The sequence below is a fragment of the Puma concolor genome, chromosome B1 (assembly GCF_028749965.1).
Source record: "Puma concolor isolate L17-30 chromosome B1, mPumCon1.1.hap2, whole genome shotgun sequence".
NCBI classification, from domain to species: Eukaryota; Metazoa; Chordata; class Mammalia; order Carnivora; family Felidae; genus Puma; species Puma concolor.
Window position 1 is genome coordinate 186858306 of NC_141670.1, and position 15161 is coordinate 186873466.

Consider the following 15161-nt stretch of genomic DNA (forward strand, 5'->3'; position numbering starts at 1 on the left):
ACACTGCACGTAAAGACTTGCAAATGCTCCCCGTTTGCTGTGCCTTGATTTTACAAATAAGGGCACACCTTTCCAAACTGCAAACCCACCTGATCCATCATTCTGTTTTCTTCCGCCAGACCTCCCATTCTGTCTTGCTTTTCCATTGGGCCATATTTTCTTGGCTGTTTTTTTGCCTAAATGATCTGGGTATTTCAGTAATAACTAACAAGGGCATGCAAATCAGCACATATCCCATCAGTCCACAGCCTCAAAGATATTAGACCAGACCTATCACAGATCACACTCTGATCCGAACCTTAATTAAAAATTAAAATATGAGTCCAAAAGAACACGATTTTCTCCTTTGGTCCATGGGTGCCCACATAATCAGCAGATAGCGTTCGGTAAATGAGAATCTTAAAGAAGGCAGGGCAAACGAATCCAATGAAAACAGCACCAAAAGAAATGCTTATCATTATCATCCTGTGAAAGCGTATTATCTATAACCTCATTCTACACAATCAGAAAAAAAATTTAATGAAATTGTTATTTTGCAATTGATACACCTTACAATTTTTCTGGTGTTTCATCTTGTCTCCCAAGTAAGCTTCGGTTCATAAAATTCCCAAATGTGACTTTAATTTATTCTCTGCTTCTCACCCTCCAAACTTCCCACCCCCACAAGCTTCTGAGGGGAAAAAGAGCATTCAGATACCGAAGTGTGTATGCGAGGGATTTTCCCACAGAGAGAGCACATCTGTAAACTCCCCCACACCGCCACACACACACACACACACACACACACACCCCAAGATGTTTGACACTGTTTTTCCCATAAAGAGAGTGCCTATTAATAGCTGACATTACTTGCCTGCTTTTGAATTTAACATCACAAAGCGTTTCAGGTAGCACATTTTAAAATTTGCTGTGAAGGTCAAGATGAATTAATTTTTGTGACCTGTTGTCCTTCGTGCAATATTCAGCCACAGCATGAGATTGATTTTTTTTTTCTTTTGGTAGAGGGGAGGGGGAAGTTAAGTGTATTCTCCACTGTTTGTGAGTTTGGGTCCAGTTCAGCAGACTTTATGGAGTAGACTTAAATGCAGGGTGCTTCATCTTGTCATATGCTTCAGGGGATGCCACAAGCAGGACTTGGGGAAGTTTGCGGCCTCACCTCTTCTCATGCTGAACTCACATGGCCCGTACTCTGTTTGACCTCTGGGTCTTTGAACATGCTGTTTCCTCTGCCCAGAAGTCCTACCTAACTCCGTACTCCTGTTAGGATCATGATGGCCCTTGTTGATTGCCCTGTGACTTATACCCCAGTGCCCAGCACTGATGGTACCTGGGAAGTGCTCAAAAACAAATGAATGTATGAATGAAGGCAAGTAGAACAACCATAACTCAAGACCCATGAGCAGCATATCGAGAGCATGAAAGATTCTGAGGAGGAAAAATGCTGTCCAGTTTGTGGGACTTAGGTCAGCCTTCACGACAGACGTAGCAGAGGATATGGCCTTGAGGGGTGGGTGGAATTTCCACTTCGCCATGCAGGGAACAGCGTTTCTGGTGAAGGGAATAGCAGGAACAAAAGCAAAGAGATAGGAAAATTCTGGATGAATCTAGAAATTTTTAAGCCTCCAGTTTGCCTTCAGGTGAGATTTGTAAAAGGGAGTGATATAGAATAAGACCAAAAAAGTGCTGCTCTAGGGAACTTTAAGTGGCAGGTCATACACTTTTTACTTTATTTGTGAGGAGTGGGGAGTTACTGATAGTTTTGGGAGAGGGTACTGAGATGACAGAGCTGGGTTCTGAGCTGTTTAACCAAACAACTGTGTTTGATGGTAAAGAGAAGGGAGAGTCAGGAGGGGCATGTTAGTTCAGAATCCAGGTGAAAGGATCTGAGCATTTGAGCTGGAGATGTGTCACAGGCCAGTTCAGTTCTTCTCTTCTTCTGTCATATAATGGTTGATGCGTATGAAGTAATATGTGATATATACGTAAGTTCTCAAGCGTGATGATAAAATGAACACCTATAACCCTACATAAGAGAATGAACAGTTCTGGGGCGCCTGGGTGGCTCAGTCGGTTAAGCCTCCGACTTCGGCTCAGGTCATGGTCTCGCCATTCCTGAGTTCGAGCCCCACGTCGGGCCCTGTGCTGAGAGCTCAGAGCCTGGAGCCTGCTTCCGATTCTGTGTCTCCCTCTCTCTCTGTTCCTCCCCTGCTCGTGCTCTGTCTCTCTGTCTAAAAAATAAACATTAAAAAAAAAAAAAAAAAAACTGTTGAAGCCTGCATTTCCCTCTCAGATTAAATCTACCCCCATCCCTACGCCCAGAAGTAACCATCATCCTGAGCCTTATTGTTTTTTTTTTCTTTTCTGTGTTTTTTTTAAACATTTATTTGTTTTTGAGAGACAGAGACAGAGTGCAAGTGGGAGAGGGGCAGAGAGAGAGGGAGACACAGAATCGGAAGCAGGCTCCAGGCTCTGAGCCCAGAACGCTCCAGCACAGAGCCCAGTGTGGGGCTCGAACTCACAAATCGTGAGATCGTGACCTGAGCCAAAATGAAGAGTCAGACACTTAACCAACTGAGCCACCCAGGCGCTCCCCATTTCTTATATTAACACACACTGGCATTTCCCTTTTTTGTTGTTTTTAAGAACAATGTGGCCATGAACATTTTTTATGTAGATTGTGGCATGCATCAGAAAAGTTGCTCTGCAATATAAATTTAGGAGTGGAGTCATAGGGCAGGCACGTGTTCAACTTTGTCAGATGATGCCAACGGTTTTCCCAAAGGATTTTACCAGTTTGCTCTCCTGCCAACCATGTATATATTTTTGCTGCTTCAGATCCTTACCAATCTTGATGCTGATGCTAAGTGTTGTTAAAGATAAATTTCAATCTGGATTTAAAGCCTTTTTTTTTTTTTTTCTATCAGCAGGAAGGGACATCTAGTATCCATTACAATGGGAAAATCGTTGTCAAAGTATGGTTGAGGCAAAGTGCTTGTATCTCCCCCCACTCTCCAAGCCCCAAAACTTCCCCTGGGGTTAAACAGGAAATCTATGACCGTTGGCCTTCCCACACCACAGGGTGGCTTTTTTGGTACCATCTATCTGGCTGCAATAGAACTAAATCATCCATCAATGTCCCAAGTCCGTCCCCCTTCATTTTCTGTGAGTGAATTTATTCTGGACGTTATTTTCAAATTACGTGTGTCAGTTTGATGAGCTTGTGTTTTTCTGTGTTGTTCCAGGATTTATATGGGATAGTTTAAAGAGGAGCATGATTGAGAAGAGGGCTTTTTGCTGTATAGGCATAATACGGAAGATAATGTTGTCATGCCTGAGGCTGTCCTCGGACACCAGAAGAAGTCAGCTAAGGAGAGGCTGGCTGTCATGTTTCATTTCTCTCCGCTTTACCCTTATGTGTGTTTTATCTGTGAGCTAGGTGTTTTATTGTCCGTTGTCGTAAATATGTCCTAAATATTCAACCCAGGAGGTTAGCCAGAGGGTGGGGGGCTTGGGGCATGCCAAGTTCTAGCTGAAAGAGATTCACCTTTCTGCAATAGACCAGGGGTCCTGAATTCCACTAAGATCCCAGGAGTTTTTTTTTTTTCCATCCATCCAGTATAAGCTGCTTCAGGCATCGGCAGAGGAAAGCACAAAGAAAATAACATAATTGTTTGAGAAGCTGCTCAGAGGTACTCAGATTCACAGTTCACAGCAAGCAGCTAAAGGATTGATTATTAATATGTATCATTACAAAAGTTCTGTAAATGTGTATGCCGAGTCAGAAGTGGGGGGGTAGCAAATGTGCCCCTAAACTCGTTCTTTACCATAAATCCCCTCCTCTCCGCATCCACCCCCCCCACCCCCAGTCCTTGTCAGAATGACTGTCTGGGGGACATTTCACTTTGGTGTATTGGAAATAAAGCTTGAGGCTCTGGTTAGCTTCCTAAACCTTGAAGAAAGTCTTGGAAGGGCAGTACGGTTCTATGGCTTGCCTTTGGGCGTCCTGCCCATAGCAGGTGCTGCCGACATGTCTGTCCCATGATTATAATTATAGAAATATCTGTAATTAATACCTCCGGGCAGTTTGTGTCGAACACAGTTAAGTAAGAACAAAGCACTGGGAGGTAAGGTGGGTAGGATTTCTGCAAAGGTGTCGTTTCTCAGAATCCTTAATGAGCCGAGAAAGTCTGGCCTTGAGTGTGCTAAGCTTCGCCTATGGATGGCGGTGATATAGGAGAGCACCAGCCTTCGATGATCACTTCTGCAGGATAGAACACGGGGCTGGATTTCCAGTCAGCATTTCTACAGACATCAATGTTTTTTAGACCTCTCTTTTTGATGGATTTCAGTGCTTCCTCAAAGGAAACGCTTGAGAATGCTATGAAATTTCCTCTTGGCTTACACATTTAATTGGACAGTGGAAGTCTTCTGTAAAACTTGTACCTCCCTCCCCTCCCCACCACCAAGGTAGCTTGAGACAAGATATTGACTTTCTGAAGTTTGTCCTAGTGACTCAATTCTTACAGGAAGCATCAACCTCCTGCCTCCCCCGCAAATTCTAACAGTCTGCCCAAAGTGCTGTCAAAGAAAACGTCCTTTTATTACATTTTAATAATAATGTGAGCCACATTCCATCCATATGGCAGCAGAGGGATCCGGCCCAGTATTTGACCTTGGGCCAGTAAGTCTACACCTCTCTTTCCCTCCTCCATCCCCAGGGGGAAACCAGGCACTGGTTCGCCTTCAAGCTTCTCCAAAGAAATGCGAGATTGTAAGACCTTGGGAATGGGTCCCTGTTGCAGAATGATGGGGGCTTTCTGCTGGGCCACCTTTGCAGACCCTCCATCTGGGGTCTGTCTGTTCTGAAGATTCTTGTCCCAAAATGTGGTTTTTGAAAGCTGTGTAAGAATATGCCTAGGCGTCTTCTGTGCTGTGGGCTCGTTTTCTGGCTTGTGACGTAGGGGACACTGCTCAGCCAGCCTTGTGTCTCTAGCATGAGTCATGGCTAATTGGTCGGCTGCCTTGGATGTCTGGGAAGCCAAGAATCAGCTCACTCAGCAGCTACATGGCCCGTGACCTGCGTTGTGTCTGATTGAAGGTCTCACTGTCCTAATTTGACCCCCAGTCACCTCTCCCTGTCCCCAGGGGTTGGGCCACCAGAAGCTGCTTTAGCAGAGTAGAAAAGACGATTTCAGAATCTGCTTCCTTTGTTTCCCCAACCCTCCCATAAACCAGTTTCTAGGTGGAGTTGCAGTTAAAAAAAAAAGTTCTTAATGTCAACTGCTTAGAATGAAAAATAAGCTTTAGAAACAACTATATATGGCTAAAATAAAATTTTACTCATAAACTGGGAAACACAAGGAAAATGGAGGAAATCATACAAGTAAAAAGATGAAAATAAAATGATTTGGTTCTCACCACCTAGGGATAAGTGTTATTAGCCTTTTTTTTTAAAATTTTTTACACATTTTATTTATTTTTGAGAGACAGAGTGTTAGTGGGGGAGGGACAGAGAGAGAGGAGACACAGAATCCGAAACAGGCTCCAGGCTCTGAGCTGTCAGCACAGAGCCAGCCGTGGGGCTCGAACCCACGAACTGTGAGATCATGACCTGAGCAGAAGTTGGATGCTTAACCGACTCAGCCACAGGCGCCCCCGTGGTGTTACCATTTTGATAATTTTTAAGTTTTATTTCTTTCCTCTCCATACATGCATCTGCATGTGTGTGTATATGAATGGATACATTTGGTTTTATTTCTGTTTTACAAAAATGGAATTGCTCTGTTTTTCATCCTACCCTCTTTTTTTTTTTAACCGAAAGGAAAATTTCGCATAAACATCTCTCCACGTTTTTGAATCCTCTTCTACAACATCATTTTTAACGGCCTCATCTGAAAGTGGCTGCACTGTGGGGTAATTTAACTACTCACTGGTTTTCAGATACTTAAGTTGCTTCCAGTGTTTTTTGTTCATATAAACAGGTCTCCCATGAACTCTGTGGTCACAGAATCTTTACACGTGTTTCTGTTTTTTTAGAACAAAGCTTTACAAGGGGAAAACTCTTGGCTGAATGGTGTGGGCATTCTTAAGACTTCCCGCATTTAACCATTGGGTTAACCAGCCCTCCCACAACCAGCGGCTGTAGGAATCCGTCCGTTTCCCCAAACCCATGCTGCTACTCTGTATTGTGAATCTTGTGCCAATCTTTCGACAGGCGAACAGTCATGTCTCATGGTCTTGCGATCGTTCAGTTATGAGCAGTATCGAGCATTTATTTTCTTTCCTCTGTGTTTTTGGCCATTGGTATCCAGCCCCTTGTCAACTGCCTCTCCTCGGCCAAACTTCTCATGCATCACAAAAGCTCAGCTTTAATTAAGCTTGCTCAGAATCCTAAGCCCCATGAAGCCTTTCACAAAACCGGGCTTTTTCTACATACCGCTTACCTCTGCTAAGGGGGATGAACGGATTCAAGGACCAAAGGCTAAGAGACAACCCAGCCAGCATGCCATATACCATCCGGCCAGTAGAGGTAGCTGTTGCATCAACTTGCTCTCCACCCTTATCTGTGAGTTCAGCCTTTAAGGTAGAAAATAAATCAGTGCCTGCAGTATTTTTAACAACAGTATTTATTTAAAAAACACACACACAACAAACTCATGATTTTGTGGTTTTAAAAAAACTGCTTATTTGGTGCCCTCTTATGCTTGAATATAAAGCTCTCTGTGAATATTAGTAAGAGCCACTATATGAAATTTATTATTAATCATCTATTTTTAGGCACGAAGCTTTGCTGTATTATGTTTTAGCAGCAGAAACTGGAATTGAAGTGTCACAGACAAATTTAGCACACATCTGTGAGGAGAGGCCAGTAAGTAAATGTATTCTTCTCAGAATGGAAGCTCTAAGGTTAAGGATAATGAATTGGGTTGTAGGAAGGCAAAATCAGTCACTTGGCTGAAATATTAATGAATTCACTTTTCCTCCCCTTTCACCCCCTTAGGATCTGGCCAAGAGATATTTGAGCGTGAATTGTGTTTGGAGATACTATAATTTCTCTGTTTTTCAAATCGGTGCTCCTTCGTTTGGTATGTATAGAAAAATGGGTGCTAAATTGAAGCGTTGGGAGCTTTTAGTCTTTAGTAACAGGGAACATCTAACAGCTCTGTGTGAAGTATGATATTTCTAAACAATTAGAAAAGAGTGTGAAAAATCTCTGCTGTTAAGATCATGAGGCTGCCGTCAGCCTCAAGCAATGCGCTTCTCCTTGTCCGTGGTCCACTGAATACTTGAACCTACCATTTCTTCAGAGTTGGTGAGAGGCCCAAAGAGAAAGTTGTTTTGGAGAGATTCTCTGGGCCATTCGTTTGCTTTTTTTGCCCTCAGATGTATCCCTGTCTTCCTCTACTCTGCTCTGTGTAGTAGGGGGCTGATCCCCAGGAACTACAGTTCCCAGACTCCTTTGCCCCGGGGCATCTGATTAGTTTTAGCCAATGAGAGTGCTGGTGAGAAGCCCAAGTATTTCTGCTCTTCTCTCTCTCTCCTTTGGGCTGTGTCTCCAGCAATGGCTGCACGTTTATGGTTCCAGCTCCTGCCTGGCAATCCAGCCTCTGTGGTCTCAGCTGGCCTCCAGATCTAGGGATGCTAGTAGTTTCCTGCATTCCTGTTCTCTGGATTGTCGGTTGTTCCTCCATTTGCCTTTTCAGCTCTTCCAACACCCTGGCAACTAATCCTCAGTGTTGAAATCCACCTTTTGAACTACTTGACATAGATTCTATTTTTCTGACTAGACATTGAATGATACATACGCTGTTAAACAAAACTTTTTCCGGAGGGAGAAAATAAAATATATGGCTTAAACAGAGTAAAGAAATACCCATCAGTCATCAAACCCAGGCAGCAAAATTTCAGATGTGAAATAAAGTGCCCAGAGCAATCTTGGCCAATTGGGCTGCAAAGTTGCAGAGTGGGATTTTCACAGACCCATTTGGGACAGCTGCCTGGCAAAGCACAAAAATGTGCCTAGAAATGGTGATGCTCAGTACAAAAGCTTTTCTTTTTTTTCTTTTTTCTTTTTTCTCTTTTCTTTTCTTTTCTTTTCTTTTCTTTTCTTTTCTTTTTTCTCTTTTCTTCTTTTCCTTCCTGGCACACCAAGGAAACAATGATGTCATGTATTCACATTCTGGTAGGAAAAACTCTCCGTCACGCAACTGGACCAACCATTGAAAATGTCGGTCTGAAATAAAACCACTTCACAAATGGGCCTGTGCTTTCTGTCCTGCAGCATATCTGAAAATGGGAGACCTTTACTACTATGGCCACCAAAACCAGTCACAAGACCTTGAGTTGTCTGTGCAGATGTACGCCCAAGCCGCATTGGATGGAGACTCACAGGTAAACAACAGAAACGAGCTCTTGGTGATGTCTGTTTGTGAGGTTGCAAGGCCTCAAGTCCTCACAAGCCGCTTCACAAAGTCATTCCTCATCCATTTTCATAGCTCTGTGAAGGCATGAACCGTAATGGTGAACGTTTATTGAGCACCTACTGTGGTTCCCATACCATCGTCACAGCAGTCTCATGAAGGGGGGATTATTATAACCATTTCATTTAGAGGGTAAGACTGCAACAAGGTGATACATTGCTCAAGGCCAGGCAGGTAGCAGGTGAAGCAGTCCGATCCAAAACCCAGATCTTCTGGCTCCAAATCCAAGAATTCTTTCTTCCAGATCCCATCAAACTGACTCACTGCATAGAAGCTGAAGAAATTGGAAGTGTGGTCAAAATGAGAAGTGGTTTGTTTATTTGGCTGAGCCACCGATTCGGTGATAGGAATTTGCTCTTGGTGACTTTTTTTGGGGGGGAAACTTCTTATTTTGGAATGTTTTTACATTTATAGAGAAGTTTCAACAAGAGTACGGAGAGTTGCTATATACGAATCATCCAGCTTCCCCTAATGTGAATATCTCATATAACCACAATACCGTTCTCAATCTAAGAAGCCATTGATGGTTCCGTACCATTCAGTCCATTTCAGGCTTTACCTGGACTTCACTTATTTTTTCACCAATGTCCTTCTTCTGTTCCAGGATCCCATCCAGGGCCCCACATTGCATTTATTTATCGTATTTCTTTAGTCTTCAATGGGTAATAGTCACCCAGTCTTTCTTTGTCTCTCATGACCTTGATACTTACGAAGAACACTGGTTGGGTATTAGGTAGAGTGTGTCTCGATTGGGCTCTGTCTTCTGTTTCCTCATGAATTGAATGAAGTTCTGCATCTTGAGCAAGGAAAGCACAGAAGTGATGTGTCCTCAGTGTATCGTCTGAGACGTATGTGGTGTCGGTGTATCTCATTACTAGTGAGGCTGATCTCAGTCACTCGGTTAAGGTGGTTTCTTCCGGGGTGCTCCCCGGTAAAGTTGGTATTTTTCTCTTTCTAATTTATATATATATCTTGGGGAGAGAGCTTGCAACTCTGCAAATATTCTGTTCCTCCTCAAATTTCTGTCCGCTAATCTCAACATCCTTTAGTAGATCTTGCCCGCAACAGTGATTAATGTGGCTAATGTGCTAATGGTGATCTTCTGTTTGCCTCACTCCTTTGACATCTGCTAATCAGAATTCTCCTGTGAGGATCTCAGGGACATTTTCACGATGGAAGTTGCAATAGTTGTTACCTTCTTATACACCAGTTTTCTGGTGTTGCGCTTTGGGGTCTGATTATAGAGAAAAAGCTGGAAACTCATGCCTATCTTAATTTTTGCTTTGTGTTTTTAAAAGAGGTACTACATCAAGTGTTTCTTTCTCCCTCCTCCTCCTCCTCCTCCTCCTCCTCCTCCTCCTCTTCCTCTCCTTCTTCTCCCCTTCCTCCTCCTCCGTCTTCTTCTTTTTATAGAGAGAGAATGTGCGCAAACTGGGGAGAGGGAAGGAGAGAGAGAGAGAGAGCGAGAATCCCAAGTGGGTTCCACATGCAGCATGGAGCCAACATGGGGTTTGATCCCACAACCCTTGAATCATGACCTGAGCTGAAACCAAGAGTCAGACACTCAACCACCTGAGCCACCCAGGTGCTCCTGAGTGTTTCTTTATTTGGGTTAAAACCCCACATCTCTATCACTTCATAGCTATTCATACACGGCAAGTCACTGAATCATGGAGTCTGTGTTTTCTCATTTGGAAGGTGGAGGTATTTACCTCATAGGTTATGAAGATGAAATGTTTAACGTAGGGGCACCCGGGTGGCTCAGTTGATTAAGCCTCTGATTTCGGCTCAGGTCATGATCTCGCAGTTCGTGGATTAGAGCCCTGCATGGGGCTCTGTGCTGACAGCTCAGAGCCTGGAGCCTGCTTTGGATTCTGCGTCTCCCTCTCTCTCTGTCCCTCCCTCGCTCGCACGCTGTCTCTCTCTCTGTGTCAAAAAGAAATAAACATTAAAAAAAATGTTTAATGTAAAGCACTGAGTGCAGCATTGAGTACACTCAATGGACATGATCTTTTCTATTATTATTTCTTCTGGAATGAACTAGGAGTTGGTGGTAAAAGGCCTCATTATAGAGCCAAACTCCCTTAGGTGATGTCTGTTGTCACTCAAATTCAGGGGAGTCTTTTCCCCCAATTCTGATTTATGTTTTTGGAAAAACAATGTTATACAAACATTAAAAGATAGTTTTAAAGCAAAATAAAAATTAAGGGATGCAGCCACAGTTCCATGGCAGGGGCTTTACTCCGTCCTGTCTTCTTGTCCCCTTCCAACCCCGTCTCTCTGTAACGTTAGCTAGATTGCCCATGCCGCTTAAAAACCCATCTCTTTTCACACATTGTAGGAATGTGTGCATTTTATTGCGGAGTCTCTGTCATTATTAATTACTCTTAACCACCGCCCCATATTCTGTTGAGCTGAGCTGGTGAAACGTTATTCTCGTGCGCTATTTTATTCATTGATTCGCCACATATTTATTCAGTCCCGCCATGTCTTAGACACTTCTTAGTGATGGGGACGTAAGAGAAAAAGATAGACAATATTCTTCCTTCGTGGGATTGATAGTCTATTAAGGAAAACGTGGAGGCCATTTCCTGTGTGTTGCAATGCCACAGGGTGCTATGGTGGACATTTTCATATTTCCATCTTTTGTCTCCACTTGAACAATTTCTTTGTAATCTGGGGGCTAGTATTGCTGAGACAAACAGTCAAAATGGGTTCATGGTTACATAATAAGAGCGTATTGTTGACTTGTTTTCTGAAAGGGTTTCTCAAGGAATACCTTAGCAAGCAGTGGTTGAGTGTAGGAAAGGAATTAAAATCTTGTCAGCACTGGATATGTTCACGACTTCATTTTTAATTGTTCTAATTAAGTAATTATAAGTTGCTAACTTCCTTGCTGTTTTACATTGCATTTATTTGATTACTAGTGGTGATGGACACTTTTACATATACTTTATGATCATTTACTCTTGATATTTATGTGAATTCTCTTCTCTTATTCTTTGCCTATTTATCTCTTGGATTTTTGATGCTGGTTTGTTTTTTTTTTTTAATTTATGTCATAATTAGTTCTTTATATATTTGCCCGGTAGATAATGAACCTTAAGCTATTACACTGCATACAAATATTCTCTAGTCTATTTTCCCATTTATTTTAATTTTGTTATTCTTCCAAGAGACATTAAAATTATATAAAGTGATTTTTTTTCTTTTTTTCTAATAGTTCAAGTTTTAAGAGTACCTTCCTTTTAGGGGCACCTGGGTGGCTCGCTCAGTTGAGTGTCTGACTCTTGATTTCAGCTCAGGTCATGACCCCAGGGTCATGGAATGGAGCCCCACATGGCGATTCTCTCTCTCTCTCTCTCTCTTTCTCTTTCTCTTTCTTTCTCTTTCTCTTTCTCTTTCTTTCTCTTTCTCTTTCTCCCTTTGCCCCTCTCCCCTTCTTGCACTCTCTCTCTCTCTTTAAAATAATAATAAAAAGAGTACCTTCCTTTTAAAGAATGGAGAGATAGGGGAGCCTGGGTGGCGCAGTCGGTTAAGCGTCGGACTTCAGCCAGGTCACGATCTCGCGGTCCGGGAGTTCGAGCCCCGCGTCAGGCTCTGGGCTGATGGCTCAGAGCCTGGAGCCTGTTTCCGATTCTGTGTCTCCCTCTCTCTCTGCCCCTCTCCCGTTCATGCTCTGTCTCTCTCTGTCCCAAAAATAAATAAACGCTGAAAATAAATAAATAAAGAAAGAAAGAATAGAGAGATATTCTATATTCTGTTCGTGTGTGTGTGTGTGTGTGTGTGTGTGTGTGTGTTGTGTGTGCATCTTAAAGACACAACACTTTCATCTATTTAGGGCTTATTTAGCTGGGTAGTGGAAGTTAAGATTTGAGATTTGGACCTCGTCTGCTTGCATTTGAATCCCAATTCATGCCCCTGTCTGGCTGTGTTACCTTGGGCAAGTTCTTTAACCTCTCTGCACCCCCGTTTTCTCACCTATAAAGTAGAGAAGATAATAGTACCTATCTCAATTTGTTGTTATGAACATCAAGTATATATAAAACAGAACAATGTCTCACATATAATAGCACTAAGAAAAAGTTAGCTGGGTGCACCTGGGTGGCCTAATCAGTTAAGCGTCCGACTCTTGATCTCAGCTCAGGTTATGATCTCACGGTTCATGGATTTGAGCCCCATGTTGGGCTCTGCACTGGCAGCAGGGAGCCTGCTTGGGATCCTCTCTCTCTCTCTCTCTCTCTCTCTGCCCTTCCCCCCCCCAACCATTTTGTAAAAACTTTAAAAAATGAAAAGGGAAGAAAATGTTAGCTGCTGTTATTTTTGTCATGATTATTGCATGGGATAGCAGTGAGAGGCTTAGTGTATACAACCTGTTGGGTGATTTTCATTGAGATCCTTATCAATGGCAACTGAAAGGAAAGGTGGAAGGGAGGATATAAGTCGTTAAAACATGACCATGAATTCTTTGAAGGGCCACAATCCAGTTCCATTCGTAAATCCCTAATGGTACGTTACCCATTGTTTTTCGTTTATTTCTTGGTCCGGCCACGTGCTCAGCTCATGATGGTCAGGGCTTCTCCTCCAGGCAGTGTGGTAGCCTCCATACTTTATGAAGCACCTGTACTGTCAGGCTCTTAACTCTGCTGGGTTTTTTAATTGCATCTGCACAGCCCAGTGAAGCAGGTCCTACCTCTGAGGGTCAAGACCAAGGCATATAAGGAAGAGGTAGGGAAATGTACTTGGGAGGAGCTGGGCCAAGAGGATCACGAGAGAAGGTTCTCCGCATGGGCCTAAGAGAGCAGAGACAAACCCCCGTATCTGACTGTGTGCACGAGAGACTATGTTAGCATGTCAGTCAGGAGTAGCACCCCCAGCCATCAAAGCATTCTGCTAGATTTCCGACATGCTGATGGTGTCCCAGGGCATGATCTGTAAGTGATAGACATTGCCTTCGACTTGGTATTTTGGTTTGTTGATGATACAAGGGCACGTTTTCCAGTGAGTTCTGTCTTGAGAGAATGAGCAGGAAAGGACAGAGTCCCCTGGTTGACTGGTTTCTGGCAGATGGGACACAGCATTCCCTGAAAGCCTCCTGGTTCTCCTGCAAATAAATTTCTCAGATGCATATATTTAGGGAAACAATCCATCAATGAGGATGACAAAAACATCTGGCTTGAGGGACTGAAAAAAAAGAATCTAGAGGTTGTAAAAGTTTACATTTGATGAAGGGCATGTGTCTGGGGTTTTATTATAAGGAGTTGATGAGTTTGGTCTGTGGCTTGTTTTCAGGGATTTTTTAACCTGGCTCTGCTAATTGAGGAAGGTGCTATAATCCCACATCATATTTTGGATTTCTTGGAAATTGACCCAACTATCCATTCTAATAACATCTCCATCCTTCAGGAACTGTATGAAAGGTGAGTTCAGAGCCTCTTTAATACCGTGGAGTCTGGGTGGCGTTTACTTCTTGGTAAAAGTTAGGCTTTCTTTTATTATGTAATGGCAGCTGTTATATAAAGGGCTCAGGACTTGTTTCGATTAGAGAGCACTCAGCTGGACCCAAACAATTTCCCTGTCTGAAGCTTACCATACAGAATGTGCTTGATCTGAAGTCAAAGTGCCGACCAGGGTTTCCCATGAGGGTGGAAAGACTAACGTGTCTGATTAGACCACGCCTTGCGGCAAATAGAGAAGCAGTCCGACGTCCAGACTTTGGACAGGCGCTCGGACAGAAGTATTGCTCTGGCAGCTTGTTGCTTCAGGGTCCTCTTTGACCCATTCGCTTTTTTATTAAGGACAGGACTCCTTTTTCTGAGGTTTCTGCCAGGATCCTGGAATTTCAGGGCAGACCCAAGCCCTTTAGAACTGGCTGTGTTTCTTTATCTTGCATCTCAAGAGTGGCCCATGTGCCCAAAGCAGGAGGCGGGTGTGAGGGTCTGATAGTGTGGGTCATAAGTAATGCCACCGAAGTTTGCCACTACATCCGGATGCCCCGTGCTTTTTGTCCCGCAGGTGCTGGAGCCAAAGTAGCGAGGAGTCCTTCAGCCCCTGTTCCCTGGCCTGGCTTTACCTTCACCTGAGGCTCATCTGGGGTGCCGTGCTGCACTCCGCCCTGGTAGGCGCCATGTCTCCCAGCCCTGCCCACGGGGGTCCCTGCCTTTTGTCAGTCATCTGATTCATGCTTTGGATTTTGCAGATCTACTTTCTGGGAACCTTCTTGCTGTCTGTATTGATCGCCTGGACTGTGCAGTATTTCCAGTCTGTTTCAGGTAAAGATTTATAAGAAGCCAGGGCAATATAAAAACGTAGGGATTCTTTTCACCTACCAAGAAGATGACACTCTTCCCCCTTACGCCCTTGACTATGCTACTTCTTTTCATTAGGTTGGTCATTCATAGGGTGGAGGTTTCCCCCAAGGTTATACTATAATCTCTGGCGGATAGAAGGTCCCAATTTTTGTTATGTTTGTCAAAGTAAGCGAGGATTTTTTTTTAAGCAAGAAGCTTAAGATACTGAACTAAAAGGTCTTCTCCCATTGAAAATACATCCACTATAGATACTCTGCGTCTGTTGCCTTAAATCCAGATCTGAAGCCCCCTCCAGTATGAATTCTTCATATTTATCCCAGTCAAGGAATCAGATGTGTGGGATGATAAACAAACACTCATGATGAATAAA

The 15161-nt window shown here is 43.4% G+C and overlaps 1 protein-coding gene across 7 annotated transcripts in view; it reads left to right on the forward strand.

Annotated features, from left to right (window-relative positions):
* SEL1L3 (SEL1L family member 3) overlaps positions 1-15161 on the forward strand; it is a 105430-nt gene that overhangs the window by 81036 nt on the left and 9233 nt on the right. For 5 of the 7 annotated variants that reach the window (XM_086705293.1, XM_086705295.1, XM_086705298.1 and 2 more), the window contains 6 exons: positions 6778-6868; positions 7001-7085; positions 8282-8391; positions 13773-13900; positions 14496-14598; positions 14680-14752. In XM_086705293.1, the coding sequence (XP_086561419.1) occupies positions 6778-6868; positions 7001-7085; positions 8282-8391; positions 13773-13900; positions 14496-14598; positions 14680-14752 (590 nt within the window). Of the gene's footprint in view, positions 1-1115; positions 2222-6777; positions 6869-7000; positions 7086-8281; positions 8392-13772; positions 13901-14495; positions 14599-14679; positions 14753-15161 lie in introns of those variants that run through there. The other 2 variants (XM_086705299.1, XM_086705300.1) reach the window with 2 other exon arrangements.